Below are 15720 nucleotides of genomic sequence, written 5' to 3'. Positions count from 1 at the left end.
GTAACTGGTACAATTTCATTGCTGCCATCTACTGAAACTTGAGTTTTCCACCTCGCTGAGCTGACTAGTGGGAAGCACAGATTTGCAGATGAGGTCTGAAATGCCACACTATCACTAAAAATAATAACAAAAAATCTCCTCTCCTCTCCCTCTCCCCCCTGCTTAAATGTGGACTTCCAAAATGTATGTATGTTTATTTTGGTACCTAAAAGTTCAGCTTCTTGTGCAGCTTTACTGGTTCTAATTAATACTCTTTCTGGAGCTATTAATTCTTTCCCTGCTGATATATTTGAAATATGTCTCTGATACAGCTCTTTCTGGTACCTCCTGTTTTCTGAGTAGTAATGCATGAATGTGTTTAGCTTTTTTGTGTTGTTTTTAGTACAAAACCAGATGTTCTTTCTTTGTGATAATGAAAATTTCTGTATATATTTCAGAAAAGCCTTATGGTTTAAAATTTGGTGGGAGGGAGAAGAGTGGTCTTATTTGCTAATTTAATTTGAAAAGTGTTTATTACAAAAAAAAAAAAAAAGCCTTTTCTAGTCCTGGTTAAATGCTTTAGAAATTGCAGGGTTTATTATTGTACTTGGGCAGAAGGCAAAGCATATTTATTCCTATAGCTAATATTGCAAATATTCATAGAGTAAGAGAACCCCACAGTCTACTTTGATATGTTGTATATAGGACTGAGTGGGCACCAATGAAATATGAGAATTTGTACAATGGTCTTCATGACCAACTCTTTTTATTCTTCTAAGGCTTGTATAATTTTACACTCGTTTTAAAAAATGTCTTTTCCCCTTCCCCTCTTAAAGGTAGAGACCTGTGGGTTCTTGTTCTGGGAAGGTTTCCAACCCATCATAAGATTGGCATTCCAGAGTTCAAGTATGTTGCTAATATGCATGGGGATGAGGTACGTTTCAATTTTTGCACTGTCATTTATACCAAATACACTTACCAGAGGTTTAGAGTGAGCTTCTCTCAGGCATGTGCTTCTTATTATTGAGGTATGTCATAACTCAAGGAAGACAAAATATGGGTGTATTTATTGAGGAATTTTCAGAATAAAGTTCCCTTGTTTTGGTGGAAGGACCTTAGGAGACTTTACATCATGGTGAAGAGTCCAACAATCCTACACTCAAGACCTCTCTTAAGCAGAGAGCTTTGTCTTTTCCAAGTGAGTAAACCCAGAGGCTTTCAGTTTCCCAGCAGAGTCTGATGCAGTAGTTTGCTTGTACATTGTTATTGCCTAGGCATGAAATATGACTGATAGAACTCTTCAAATACATCCTAAGATTAAATAATAATTGCTGTGAAGCATCAAATTATTTATTGTAGGAAGAAAATTTATCTTGGGAACCTTAAGCTAAGAACAGCTAGATTCACCTGAGATAACACAGAGTACAAAAGAAAAAGCAATGCCAGAACAATAGACTTGCTCTGGGAAGAATGCCCACTTATTAATGATCAAGGAAAAATTATGATTATGAGCCTACCTGATGCAGTACTTGAATCTGAATCAGAAAGAATCAAAGCTTCACTGTCTTCAATAGTACTTTTTTGCTTTGCATTTCTTTTATTCTTTGCCTTTACCTGATTATATTAGTCATCTGCAGGATAAGTTTAAACTGCACAAAATGTTTGTATGCAGTCTTTCATGTGAAGGTTAAATAATTTAGCAGGAGTAGCAAGGTTTCCAAAACTAAGAAAAAGATAGATACAGTAGAAAGTGTATCCTGTGCAAAGGGTAACGTGTCAAGAGTTACTGCTGTGTGTGAGCACTGGCTCGCCTACAGGCACTTGTGACATTATGTACCAAGAATTTTCCCCAAGTTAGACTAGTTTCACCTTGTTCAACACTGGCCTTGCTCAAAGCGCTGCTGGGAGTTGGACTGCTTGGGAATTTAACTCTGTGTGGGAGGAGGCTGATTCATGGTGTCAGATGGGTACATTTGTTACTGGGTGCCCAAGGTAGGGTTTGCAGCCTTGAACCTGGTGTGTGTCACCAAGGTATCTAGGAACGGAGGCTGCAGTCCCTGTGGACTGCTGGGGGGATTGCAAACCTCTGACTGTAAATCACCCAGCTTTGATGGGGAGGAGGTGGAGGGCAGGATATGATCTCACCCAGAACGGGCTGGCTTGCAAATCCAATATTGCTGGACTGTGAAAGGCCACACATACTGAAGTCTCCACAAGGAAGCTCCCCTGTCATTATCACTGCCCAGCTGGATATGCACAGGGAGCTTTGACCATAGGAACACACACTGTTTGCACATCCACAGGGCTGGGAATTGCTGGGGATTGGCAACTCGGATCACTGCCTAGGATCTGAGTTTTTATTGCCTTCATGAGGAAATGAGGCTAGGTTTTCCTTTAAAGTCAGACACAGAGCCAGACGGTCTGAACAGGGTTGATCCTTGAGCTGCCTGGCTAAGGCCTCCAACATTCCAGTTGTTTGTCAGACCGAGCTCACACCTAGGGAACATTCCAGAAATAGAGCTATTCCTCCTTTTCAGACCCACATGATGATTTTTGCTGTATGTGGTTTTTTGGTACGTACAGGTGAAACAAACATACAAACACAGTTGCTGTTTGGATTTTTTTAATTTGATCATAAATATATTTCAGATGGCAGGAAATTAATTCCTCATAGAGAGAAGCATATGAAAACTTGAATGTTTTTTCCCCATAATCTAAGATTCTGCTGGACTAGTCACTGGGGATAGATTCAACTACTCCTACAACATATTAAGCAGATAAGCTTTGCACTAATTATACAACAAGTTTCAACTTGCATTGCCAGAGTCTTTCATAAATTGAAATTGTGGGATTATGGCTTCATTGATCCAGTCAGGTCTTTTGTGCTTCAGTGCTGTTTTCCCCAAAAGATACAAAAACAAAGTTCTGTTCTCAAATGTAGTTTGCTGATGCCGCCCTTCTAACCTGTTATGATCACACATATGACACTTAACTTTGACTCAGCTGGCCCACTGCTCCAGAAACATAAAAGTTGGGGTGGAACCTGAATTACATGTGTGTGGGCTGTTCACACGTGCTGCTGGAAGAAAAACTAGGTTATTTGGAAAGCTGCCCAATAGGGAAGTTCTAATAAAGTAATCTGAGTACACAATGCCATGAAAGGAGTATTTTTTTCAGAACTGAAAAGATTTATTTTTTTTAAGTTTATTTTTCTTGATACTCTAAGACATAACCAGCCAAGATTTAAAAGATTTTAATTTGTGTTCACTATTGCCAGATAGAGTGAACTTTTGCCCCAGGTCCACTGAGAGGCAACAAAAAACTTCTCCCACTCTTTATGTTGCCTGTATGAAGTTGGACACCATTTTTAGCAGTACTTTTTGTTAACCTGAGCCAAATTAAAACTGATTTAAGCTAACTTTAATCAAGATGGTGTAATTGACTGCACAAAATGCATGAACCTGTGAAATGTTGATAAAGTCTGCAGGGGGAAGGGGCAGGAGAGGTTGCCTGATCTTCTGGGGTAACCCCCATCCTGAATTAGACAGCAGCCTCTCTTGTCCCAGGCTTTTACTTGAAAGGCCTTCTCTAAGTCACACATTCCTCCCTGGGGAAGAACTCCTCCTGCTTAATATTGACCACAACCAAACCCCCTAGTACAAACCAAATAACTAAGTCATAAATGGAGCAAAACCATTTGGACCCTCTGGGCCAGTGACTTAAGTGCATTCTGTACAACTGAACAAAGAGGATCTAATTGGAAGGCTCTTCCTGAACCATGTGTATCACTGCAGGGAAACCCTTGAAGGAAAAGCACATCTGAACAAGCTGTAAACTTCCTGTGTGTTTCTGTTTTCCCCCTTTCATGTGTTGAGTAAGTGGCTTTAACTTTCTGCAGCTGTAGTGTAACTGGACCATCACAAGATAAACTCTTTCTCAGGATGGCAGTTCTGATATCAGCCCTTTTCTTTTAAAGTGTGCGCTTCTGATCACTTTATTTTCTCAGTATATAAAGTAGCAACAATGCAAATAATATTAAATTATACAATTGCTTATTTATAATAAACAATAGTTTTTATAATAATATAAATAAAATACTCGTATAAATTATATAATAATATAGTAATATAAAATATTATTTTAAATAGTAGTATTTTTCCTCTTTCACTGTGTGCAACTAAGCCTATGCTGATAGGTCTGAACTAGCCTGTGAAAGGATGTGCTCATCTGCTGCCTTATCTTGTGAAATAAGTTAAAGCAACTCTACCCTCTTTCCCATGTCATCATAGACATAGTCATATCCACGGCAGGATTTTCTGAAATATTAGGGCTTAAGTGAATAAGGGCTGGAGTAGATTTATTTATGATCAATATAATAGAGTCATAAAAAAATGCCAAACAATAAACTAATGAGTCTTGTGTAGAATTTCTTACTCTTATTTCTAAGAAATTAATGGAAGCTGCATTTACACTATCAAAATACCACTGGGGGAAAAAAGGCTGGTTTTTTATCATCCAATTGCACAAAAAGAATACTTCATATACTGCACAGCTTGCTATAAGGAATTGTAATTCCATATTCCCATGTCCCAGTCCTGTCTGATATATTATTGAAGTGATATGCAGGGAAACAGTATTTACTCTAGGAAAAAAAAAAAAATTTATAAAAAATGTTTATTGCATGGTGAACTATTTTCCACCTAGCTTCAGTATTAGCTGATGTGATGTGAAAAAGGTCAGAAGCACCAGAGATTTCAAAATTCAAAACAATCAAATCTCAGTGCTAACAGCAGACTTTGTAAAAAGCTGGACGTTGCTGAGGTGTGTTTCAGCACATTTGAACACTGCCTTGCTGCAGTTACTTTTTTCCTTATCTTTCTTCACACTCTTCTGAGTGGAAAAAGAAAAAGCTGCCCACATGTCAGCCAGGTAAATCCTGAAGCCAGTGGAGTTTGTCCAGTTACTGGTTCAGAAGCATTTCCTGCAGTGATCAGCCAGAGAGCTGCACTTCCCTGTGACACATGTGCTGTTTCTCAGATGTCCACAGAGATTGCTGCTGGAGCAGTGCAGGGATGTGTGCCAAGCTGTTGGCACAAGCAGTCACTGCAAGGCTGGTGTGTTCTAGCCAAGGAGGACAGCCCCAGTGGGGTGTGTCCCAGCCGTGCATGACAATTAGTGCAGTACAGGTGTTAAAAATAACATCTTGCAAGTGTGGCATTTCAGTGGGAAACCAGGCTGGCCTACTGCTCACACTGTGCTTCCTTAGGTGGGGTTGTGCCTGGTATGCTGAACCCGGCCTGTGGAGCAGCCGGGGCTGGAGCAAGGAGCCAGGCAAGGCTGTGTTGCCCTGAAACAGGTCCTACCTGACGGTTTGGGTCTTTCTTTCAACATCGTTCAGCTTCAAAACCAGGCCATGTTTAAGGAAAGAATTTTAGTAATAAAAATGGGCAGAGTCCATCCACCCATAGTCCTCTGGTATTAGGTCTCTATCATGTGGTAACAACACTGTTCTAAACCCGGGGCTGATGCAGTAAAGTGTTACAGCACAGGTGCAATTGGACCTAACCTTAATCTCCTAACTGGCTGCCTCTCTGGCTTCTTGAGTAATCCCTGTGGCAGCTGAGCAGGGTGCTGACGCAGCCCTGCTGCAGGCAGAGTCAGGAGGTTTAAAGGATTTGTGTAGAGAAGCAGCAGTTGCACCCTTTCTACAGCATTGATCCATGTCCTGACACACGCACGCTTCTTCATTCAGGGCTTCCCCTGAGCATCACTGAAAACCTTTCCTGCTCACTTTCTCCCTTTGGGGCACAGGAGGAAGCTGACATCTGATAGTGCACAGAGAGAAACTTAATGTCTAATTGTATCCCTAGAGGTGGGAGAATGGGATTTCCTTTGCTTTTCTGTCACCCTTTGTGTGAAATACTATAGCACAATCTACTTTGGCATCTCATCTCCTTTGGGATCCTGCAATCAAAGCTAAATGTTCATGTCCTCTCAAAGCCCCAGAACACATACATGCTATCTCCTGCTCTTCTCTCTGTCTTCATATTAAACCTGAACCTGTCCTCGACTTTACTGTCAGCAATGTATCTTCATTGTGTCTAGATCCTTTATTTGAAGCTCTAAAATAAAACTCATAACTCCTATCCAGAGACGCTCCTGACCTCTGTAGTAACAGGGTAAAGCTTCACTGAGCAGCAGATGCTTTCCAAGGGCTTGAGCAAAACTTGACCTTGAACTTGAACTTTCCCAGAAACTAAAGCTTTCCCTCAGATACTTCCAGATGTGCTTTCCCAAGGAATGCAGGGTGCTTTGGACCAAAACAAAACCACCCCTCTGTTACCACACCAAAACAGTGGTAATAAGTATATTCTTTTCTCACAGTGTAATCACCCAAGTGCCAGCACTCTTATGATAATCTGAATTGCCTAATGTCCTGAGTACAAGGAATCCTATAAAATAGTTTGTAAAATACTGTACATGTAAGTAAATCTGGGATTAACTTTTAATTGCAAATAATATGATCTGTGAAAATCAGGTACTCTTTCATTCTTTGTAAACATTGTTCCTTTCCACCACATTTTTTGTTACTTTTCTTTTTTCCCCCTTTCTGCTCCTGCTTCTCTACCCTTTCTTTGGGCCTTATTTTGCTCAGGCACTGAAGTGAAGTACAGGAGGAGAAGGGCACTTTCCCAGGTTCTCCAGGCAGCAGTCCAATCTTGTCTGTAGTTTAGCTGTCTCTGTGGTAGAGCTATTCTTGCTGATTCTGAGTCTGGTAACTTCATCTCTCATGCCCAGGGCCATGAGCTGGCTGATTTCTCTCCTCTCCTGTCCTCTCCTCTCCTCTCATTTCTTCCCCACCCTTATAATGTTCCCAAGATGTCTATCACCCTTTTCAAGAGCTGCCTGTACAAGACAGGTTCTGTTGCATCCCTTCTTGAATTTCACAGAGTATATTTATCAAACCTGCAGAGCAGTCTGTTTTCACATACTCAGGTGCTGGTTTAGATCCTGTTGTGATAGACCAGGCTTTGTTCTTGGAGATAAAGTAGAGATAAGTTATCTCTAGAACTCATCTACTTGCAAGTCTTGGTTTGTTCCCTTTCCAGACAGGGTTTAGGAACCCTAAAGCACCCTTGAGGCATGGGTCACAGCGCTGTGGAAAGTGCCCCTGGAAAGTATGGTACAGTGAACACCAGCAGTGGTTTCTGGGGTTCAATAGAATTGTCCTTAACTCTGGATCTTGTACTTGATACTGTTTTACCTAAAATCTGATAGACTAAAGGGAGATGTCAGCTAGCTTTCATGACTTACACAAACTTACATGAACAAAAATATGTGTTTGGCTTTTTCTCTGCCACTGCCTCTCCTTGATCTAAAGTCTGTATCCGAATGTCTTTCCATGTCCTTTTCTAACAATTTATTTGGTGCACATCCTCATGACATTTAAATAAAACAATGTAGCAGAAGTATCTATGTGGTCTCTTTGATCTTGTATTAATACTGACTTCCCATAAAAGAGGATCAACAAGAAAAAAATCCTGCTCTGTGTCATCCTGGAAAACGTGGCAGACTTGTCCTCCCTTCCTTCTGAAACTCCACTGCCAAGTGGTGCCACACAGTGCTGGCACTCATGTGCGGGGTCACTCAGGCACCAGCTCAGAGCTGGGACCCTGCAGTGGGACTGAGAAAATGCAGTGGAGTTCCCAAGCCCACATGGTGTGGCTTTATCAGGCAGCTTTAGTTTTTGTTATAGCTGTTCCTTATCCATGCAAGATTCAAGCAGTGCATCTGACACAGTCAGTTTCCCATTATACAAAAAGGTCTGGTTGATCTAGGTTTAAAATCCTTATGAAAACCCTCCAGTGATTCCTTTCATCTCTTCAGTTGCTTTAAATATATTTAGGGGAGAGCATAAAAAAGTAGTGTGGATCAGCGTGCTCTCATATGCCTTGTGTGTCTGTGAAATCCATAAGAAAAACCTGAAGTTCAAGGCGGTGGATCTTTATTTGTTTATTTTCTTACTCTTCTTCTTCCATATCAGACTTAAAGTAAATTCTGTGTTTCTTTACACAGACTGTTGGGAGAGAAATCCTGCTCCATTTGATAGATTTCCTGGTGACCAGCTATGGACGTGACCCAGTTATTACCCGGTTACTCAATAATACCCGGATTCATATCATGCCAACGATGAATCCTGATGGATTTGAAGCTACCAAAGTGCCTGATTGTTATTACACACGAGGAAGGTAAGGGTGGCTTAGGAGGGTGGGAGAGGTAAAATAAATGGGTGGGGAGTAGTAATCGTGGCTAGCCAGAAGACTGAATCACAGTCAATTGGTGGAGAGCAGAGTCTACAGGATGTGCTAGGGCTAATTTTTGCCTGTGCCCTTTTATGGCATAGAGTTTCTGGAAGATTGAGTCAGACTGGTGTTTATATGTGGTGTGGCCAGAAAATATTGGTCAGAATGGTGTAATGACCTCAGCTTTTAGGCAGGAGACCCAGATTGCAAATACAAGCACAATTCCCTATTTTGTAGCACCTTTAGAGTGCTACAAGAAAATAAGCAAAATTCCACCCACAGGGATTTATTTCAATTGGAGAATCCTGTAACCCTTCTTAATGAAAAAAGGTGTGTCTAAGGTTGTTGAATGGACTTTAGCCATGTGTTTAAAAATCATGTTGAGTTTAATAAGAAGGAGGAGTTACACAAGCAGAGCTGGCTATAATAGGTTCTTTGGGTATAATAGTGATGGTAGGAAAAGAAACCTACACAGAAGAAAATATAACTTGGCATTACATCCTGTGCTACTTTTGCATTCTTTATTGTGACTATTGCAGAGACCAAAAAGGGGATGAAAAGCTTAACAAGCTAGAAGAGGGAAAGAGACAGTGAGAGAATGCAAAGAAACGCCCAAATGGCAGATTTGGAATGTGCAGAAAAAGCAAACCCATGAGCTAGAAGTTCTCTTGGATCACTGGCCTTGGCAACATCAGAAACAAGTGAAAAGAAAGTTTAGGTAGTTCAGTTCTTCTTTAGGCGACCAGTGTAGGCCATCATTTTTATTAAGAAAAAATGTATTCTTCAGCAAATAGATGGGACTTGTATGGAGGTGGGTATTTTTTATCCCCTCAGTGTCAAATAGACAGAGTTTAACAGACTGAGCTCAAAAATTAACACAGTCAACAGTGAATACCCTCTTCATTCCTGTACTGACCTTCTGAGAGAAAAAGCAAGAGAGTGTTTGAACAGGCTGGGCGTTAAGGTTCAGGGAGAATAAATGCATCCTGTGTTTGACTCAATTTTTTCTGTCTGTTGAGAGTGAGAAGAGCCCAAGGGATACAGCCATTCAATAGTTACCTTGGTCTTCTATACAAGCAGGAAAAACACATACAGGAAGAGGACAAAGTCCTTCTGATCTGGCTCTTTTTTCCAATTCACTTATGAGTAGGTGTGCATTCTATGTGCATTTCAATATTCTGTTTCCACTTAGAATTGTTTTGTTGTGGCCTATGAAAATTCCAGTGCTGCCAGAAAGCAAACTGAACTCCATCAACATAATGCTTGAGAAATGAAAAATGGTCATCTTCCCTGTTCCCTGAAGATACTGGCACACCACACATCTGGAGAGCTGGGAGGCTGGTGATGTGGAAGCATCCACAGGCAAAACAGTAATGGGAATGTCTTCTCTCTTTCTAAGGTACAACAAGAATGGAGAAGATCTGAACAGAAATTTTCCCGATGCCTTTGAAAATAACAGCGCCAAGATTCAGCCAGAGACTCGAGCAGTAATGGACTGGATAAAAAGTGAAACGTTTGTTCTCTCAGCAAACCTGCATGGGGGTGCCCTGGTTGCCAGTTACACCTTTGATAATGGTAACCCAGGTAAGCTGGTGACAAACCCTGTTCTCTCACAACTGACTGGGTTTAGCAACGTTGGCTGTACCAAAGCAAAATTTATAAGTATTCCTGCAAAGTTCTTCTAGCTTTTGAGCTGGGATGGGCAGAATTTGATAAATCTCATCAAAATTCACTGCCTAATGTGGCCTTCTGGGAGATGTTTATCCTGCATGTAAAACTGTGTTTTACCAGTGTGTTTTACCAGTAATGAGAGTTGCACAATGGCTGTCTTCACTCTGCAGTTACTGGCTCTTTGCAAGGCTATAGCAGATCTCCAGATGATGATGTCTTTATTCACCTGGCAAAAACCTATTCTTCCAACCACGCCAGCATGTACAAAGGGACAGGGTGTGACAGCAGGCAAACCTTCCCAGAAGGCATTACCAACGGGTACTCTTGGTACCAGCTGGAAGGTAAGAATGTCATTGACACTTCATTCAGCTGCTCCTGGTAAGATGTTTTCTCACTTTCTCCTGCCATCTCTGATGATGAAAGGGCAGTGATTTTAGTCAGAGTAGAGGGCTGATGAGGGAAGCAAGTCAACTCATTCATGCACTCACTCTGTGAGCAGGACCTGGGTGTTTTCAGACTCCTCCAGCCAGCAATTACACAAGTGAATGAGGCAGTCACTGCTGTCTGCCTGCGTCTGTGCCTTTACTTAAGGCCTGCAGTAGCTGTATATATTACACACATGTGCACACACTGCTTGGCATAAAGATCTTCTCCTTTCAGGAAGAAAAGCAATCTTCTATTCATATGTCATCCATTTTTTAATGTTTAATTGCTGAAATAAAAGTTTTCATTATTGTTTATGTGTAGCCAGATAGAATATGGGGCTTGTGCACTGTGTATGTTGTTTTCATTGTTTTAAAAGACTTAAAAGGGTCTTGGAATGGCTTTGGCAGTGGCAAATCCTATGCCAGCCTATCTGTCCCTTTTTGGCTGGGAAAGCTTGAATGAATTGAAGTCAAAGACCCACCCTTTCTCAGCCACAATCATCACCATTTCCAAAATGAAGTATGTTTTACAAAACAACACTCTTTGAATAACTAGAGTAAATAATTAAGTTGGTTTTTCACAGGAGGCACTTTTCACAAGTGTGGCATTGAGGAATAATTTATCTGAATTACTTTTCTTACAGGTATGATGAAAGTTACCAACATTTTAACTCTCCTACTTGTCTTTTAGTTTGACCTTTAGTGTTTCTTTGCAGCTGAAAACGCTTTTATTTCACTTTTAAGGTGGAATGCAAGATTACAACTATGTCTGGGGACAGTGTTTTGAAATTACACTGGAGCTGTCATGCTGTAAATATCCTCCAGAAGACCAGCTGGGAAAGTTCTGGAGAGACAACAAAGTTGCTCTGATTGAATATATCAAACAAGTACACCTAGGTGGGTATGTGAGTGGGGCTAGAGTGAGAACTGAGACCAGCTTAGAGGGAGCTCCTCAGCAGCCTGGGTCAGTGCCACAGCTCACAGGGGAGACATCTGGTGTTAACTTGGGAGCTTCTGAACAGGAAGTGCTACAAAGCCAGGGATGGGCAAGGCAGGAGAACTTACAGTGTGTCAGGTGAGGGGCTACTACAGGTGTGCAAGGGGCTCAAAATGGGCTGGGGCAGGAGCAAGGGACTGGCCCTGGGGCTGTCTGACCATGCACTCCCCCCCTCCCCTTGTATTCCTGAGCAGCCTTGGGATAATAATAATTTCAAAGGTCTCTAAGTGTTTATGTGCCTCACCACTAGTGTCTTTAGGTCTTTGCTGCTTGGATTTTGTAAATTTGAAAGGCTTCTCTAGGTATGATGCAACTTCACATTTGGAAGAGAACTGCTGCTTAGTGAAGCTGTGGTGCTTTACAATGAGTTGAAGGGTTTGCACAGACCTTTTGCTTATCTTGCATTTTGTTGCCCTAAATAGCTGACTGCTATTTTATCTCTGCCTGTGGTGCCTTGAAGATGGTGTGTGGGAATTAAGGGAAACTACTTCATAAGCAGATATTGTTGGTATTCTGCCTTGGGAAATACTAGACAAGAGGCTGACTTATTTTAAATCACAAAAGAAGGGGGAATGTGTCTGTGTTTGTGTGCAAAAACTGCCAAACCTGTAGTGAAGCTTGAAGTCCTTCAGTAAAGAACATAGAGTAAGTGTGTATGATACCTTCAGCAAATGAGATTTGGAAGAGGAGATTACAATGCTCCCTTCTAACTTAACATGAGGATAAACTATTAACAACAAAAGCCAAGGATTTTCTGGTTTAATTCCCTTGAGCAAGGCCGAGGTGTCTAGTCATTATATGAGATGTGCTGAAAAGTGGTGAAATAGCCTCTGAGTGCATCCAGCAACAGAACAGTCTGCCTTTCTCAGAGAAGGAGGCTCACCAGTTACAGTTCATTATCTTTCCTTGCTCTCCCTTTTTCATAGGTGTCAAAGGCCAAGTTACTGATAAGAATGGGAATCCTATTCCCAACGCCATCGTGGAAGCCAAAGGAAGGCCACACGTCTGCCCCTACAGAACAAATGAACAAGGGGAGTACTTTCTTCTCCTTTTGCCTGGGACATATGTGATCAATGTGAGTATGCAGCCTTACTGAAGGATTGTTTCCAACTGCATTGAGTTCCTGAGCACAGTGACCCTGCAGCCTTGGAGGTGGCTGAGCTGAGCTGCTCAAGTCATAGATAGGAGGTGTAAAGACTCTTTAGCAGACTTTAAAAAAACTATGTATTTAAATATTAGTCAGCAGAAAGGGAGTTTTTCCAGTCCTCAGTATCCAGAGATAAGCACTCCCTGGACCTTAGTGGAGCCAGCTGGGATGAGTCTGGAGCACGGCAACGGAGCTTGAGGTGTTTGAAACAAACCACAGAGCTGCTGAGGGGCTGCAGCCCGGGATCCACAGCAGGGGCTGGCACCACCATGGGTGACTGTCATTTCCTTGTATCAAAACGGTTTCTCTGTGGAAGTCCAAAGAACTGGGACATCCTGACGCTGCCAAAGGCTTATGCTTAAGCATCACTGCAGGATTCTGACTCTACAGCAACTGTCTTATTGCTGTAACATTAAATCCTTTATCTTTTTCCCAGTCCATGTTCTCAAATGTATCTTTAGAACATTTTGCCCTGTACATTTAAAGTGTAAATATTAATTGTTTCACAGTTGAACTCAATGCTCAAGAACTCTTGTGTTTGCTCCTAGGCTACTGTACCAGGATTTAAATCCATGCTGAAGACAGTGGAAATACCTGACAACACTGGAAACTTCAGTGCTTTGAAACAGGATTTCTCTTTCCCAGAGGTCTCAGATAAGATCAGCTCAAGAGTTGCTTCATGTCCCAAAACTCCCCTCTACCAAGAGCTCACACGGGCTTCAGCTGCAGTAAAACCAACCCTACATATCTTGGTTTTAGTGACCGTTATGCTTGCAATTTTCAAATAAAGTCAGGAATGACAAAGGCAAAATCTTCCTGCACAAATGTGGCTTTTCAGAGAAGGAACTGTATATGCATAAGAAAGTATGTTTTTATAAACCAAATTCTCAGATTCAGATGTTTACTGTATTTTGTAAAATACTGGTTTGACAATTGAATGTTTTACTTTACTTATAACAGACATATTTTTAATTGTAACAGACTATCATGTTTTTCTATGTAAATATTTTACTCTGAAGACATTTTATACACCCTATAGAGATAACCGTAGAATTTTGATGCAGAAAGTACAAATACATTTTGAAGATTTTTCCCAAATTCAAAAACCTTGAGAATTGTACTGCAATGTTTCATGCAAGCTCAGGTTCCTCACTGAGCCAACAGCTCAGGTGCCACACAACTGTAAGTCATCAGCTCAATGCTAATTTCTCACAATAAAGCCACTGCTATAAATGAAGAATGGCATTCTTATATATGCTCTTTCTTACCTGGACAGGTGAGACAGCTCAGGGCTCAAATGAGGTAAAGGCCAGTAACACAGACATGTTTTAAGACAAGAAGATGAAAATGCAATGTGAGTATCTACCAAAGGGCCATGCTGTGGAAGCTGGATGATAATCTGCAGGAAGGAGAAGGGAAAAGGGAGGAATTTGTGGCTCTGAAAACTGTTCTCCTACAGCAGAGCTGCTGAAAGCAATGTGGAAAGAGTCACTGACAGCTTTATACTGTGTCCATTTTTAACTGAATTTGATGTGGCACAGAACCACATACACTTCAGAATTCTTTGAATAGTTTTAGCAATGGCTTTATACTGTTTCAACAGCTCTACAGCCCTGCTCCACTGCTGGGACTGTTTAAGACCCTTGCCAGGAGCTGGCAGGCACATCAGCAAGGCACCAGCCAGCTCCAGTTACAGAGGGTGCTTTCAGTGTTCCCCTGGCCAGGCTGTACTGCAGGCAGGATTAGCAGATTCCTTTTGCCTGGCCAGTTGCAAGTCATTTTTAGGGCCCTTTGAAGCTGCCCAATAAACAGAAAAATTGTCAAGAAAAGCCAGTTAGTACCATCTCCTGTGTTTATGTTAAAGCTTTATCTGCCAGTAATTTTCTTGAGCAATTTCAAAAGTAAACCAGCAAAGATTATCTTTGGAAACATCAGTCTTTTCTTGTATACAGTAAATAAAAAATGCAGGAATTCAGTTAATCCTTTAATGCCTTTTAAAATCTTTCCCAAGGCATTGCTGCCTGTCACACCAAGCCCTACCAGCTGGGCTGTGGAGCTTGGGCATCAGCCACTTGTCTGCCAGACAGCCACATTCAGTGTGCAAATCCACTTAGAATTTGAAACAGAGTGCCAAAAGCAATGAGGGCTGTGTGTGCAAGAGACTGGTTTTTGAATGTCTTCCTCATATCCATTTGCATTTTCTACCTTTTCTCACCCTCTGATCTGCTGTGTGTTGTTTACCACACAGAGAAGTAATTATCCACTAAATCCTGTCACTGCTCCTGCCACTTCCAGCAAGAAGAATGAGAGATTCCTTGGGTTAAAACCTCCCAAACTGAAGAAATCTGACAGAAGTCAGCAGTCCAGCAGCTGAGTGGGGGCAGAAAGAGCCTGTGTGCTGGCTCACAAAAGTAAAAATCTGTGTGAAAACAAAGTACCAGAACTCTAACAATCAAGTAATTGACATGAAAAAAAAAGAGCACCATGGAGTATATAAACAAATCTTTATTTAAAGCTTTTAAATGGAACACAGTACTCAATTTTCATCAGAAAAGGAAAAACTGAAAACTGAAAGATAAAAGCAACACACGTGAAACTCTCATAAATGGGTCTATACTGTGTGCATTTGGAGTGGATACTTGCATTTTAATGGTTACTGACTGTGGTCATACATGCACTGGGTAGCTGGAAAGCAATGTACCAGGTCAAGCTCTTGAAAGCATGTTGCATAGTTATTTAAATTCACTATGAACTACACTATTCAACAGTCATCCCAGCTATGTGTAGTCAGACAACAAAGATTCTGGTTTTAGAAAAGCTATTGGTATTAGATGTTGAGTAATCATCATCCTGACAGCCACTACTGTGGCTCAAGACCAAGAACTGTACTTTAAAAGCAGGCTGTTAAGCTAAAACAGCCTCAAGTCAAAAGGGGAGCCACCACCTTTTAAGTATCACTGACAAATTTCACATGTATAACACAGCTATAGATCCACTAAAGAAGCGTTCACTTGAAGCTTTCAGTGCATCTGTGCTAAAAAAAACCCTAACAAAACCCCCACACTTTAGCTAAAAGCAACAATTTTTTCATGTTCAGTAAGTGCAATTCGTTGTTAAAAACTTAGGCTGGGTTTTGTGCTTTGCTTGTGCAACCTTTAAAGAACAAGATGTGCCTTGGACTCCGGTGTGGAGGAGCTG

General features: G+C 41.2%; 1 protein-coding gene across 2 annotated transcripts in view; it reads left to right on the top strand.

Moving 5' to 3' along the window:
* CPM (carboxypeptidase M) overlaps positions 1-15566 on the top strand; it is a 30409-nt gene extending 14843 nt beyond the window's left edge. For both annotated transcript variants that reach the window (XM_039703835.1, XM_039703836.1), the window contains exons 3-9: positions 816-913; positions 8056-8228; positions 9682-9866; positions 10124-10294; positions 11123-11275; positions 12302-12450; positions 13071-15566. In XM_039703835.1, the coding sequence (XP_039559769.1) occupies positions 899-913; positions 8056-8228; positions 9682-9866; positions 10124-10294; positions 11123-11275; positions 12302-12450; positions 13071-13310 (1086 nt within the window). In that variant the 5' untranslated portion in view covers positions 816-898 and the 3' untranslated portion in view covers positions 13311-15566. The remainder of the gene's footprint in view (positions 1-815; positions 914-8055; positions 8229-9681; positions 9867-10123; positions 10295-11122; positions 11276-12301; positions 12451-13070) is intronic.
* The last annotated feature ends 154 nt before the right edge of the window (positions 15567-15720 follow it).

This window comes from Passer montanus, unplaced genomic scaffold (assembly GCF_014805655.1).
Source record: "Passer montanus isolate IOZ18808 unplaced genomic scaffold, ASM1480565v1 scaffold17, whole genome shotgun sequence".
Taxonomy (NCBI): domain Eukaryota; kingdom Metazoa; phylum Chordata; class Aves; order Passeriformes; family Passeridae; genus Passer; species Passer montanus.
Note: the sequence above shows the minus strand (reverse complement) of the source record. Positions and strands in the feature narration are given on the sequence as shown.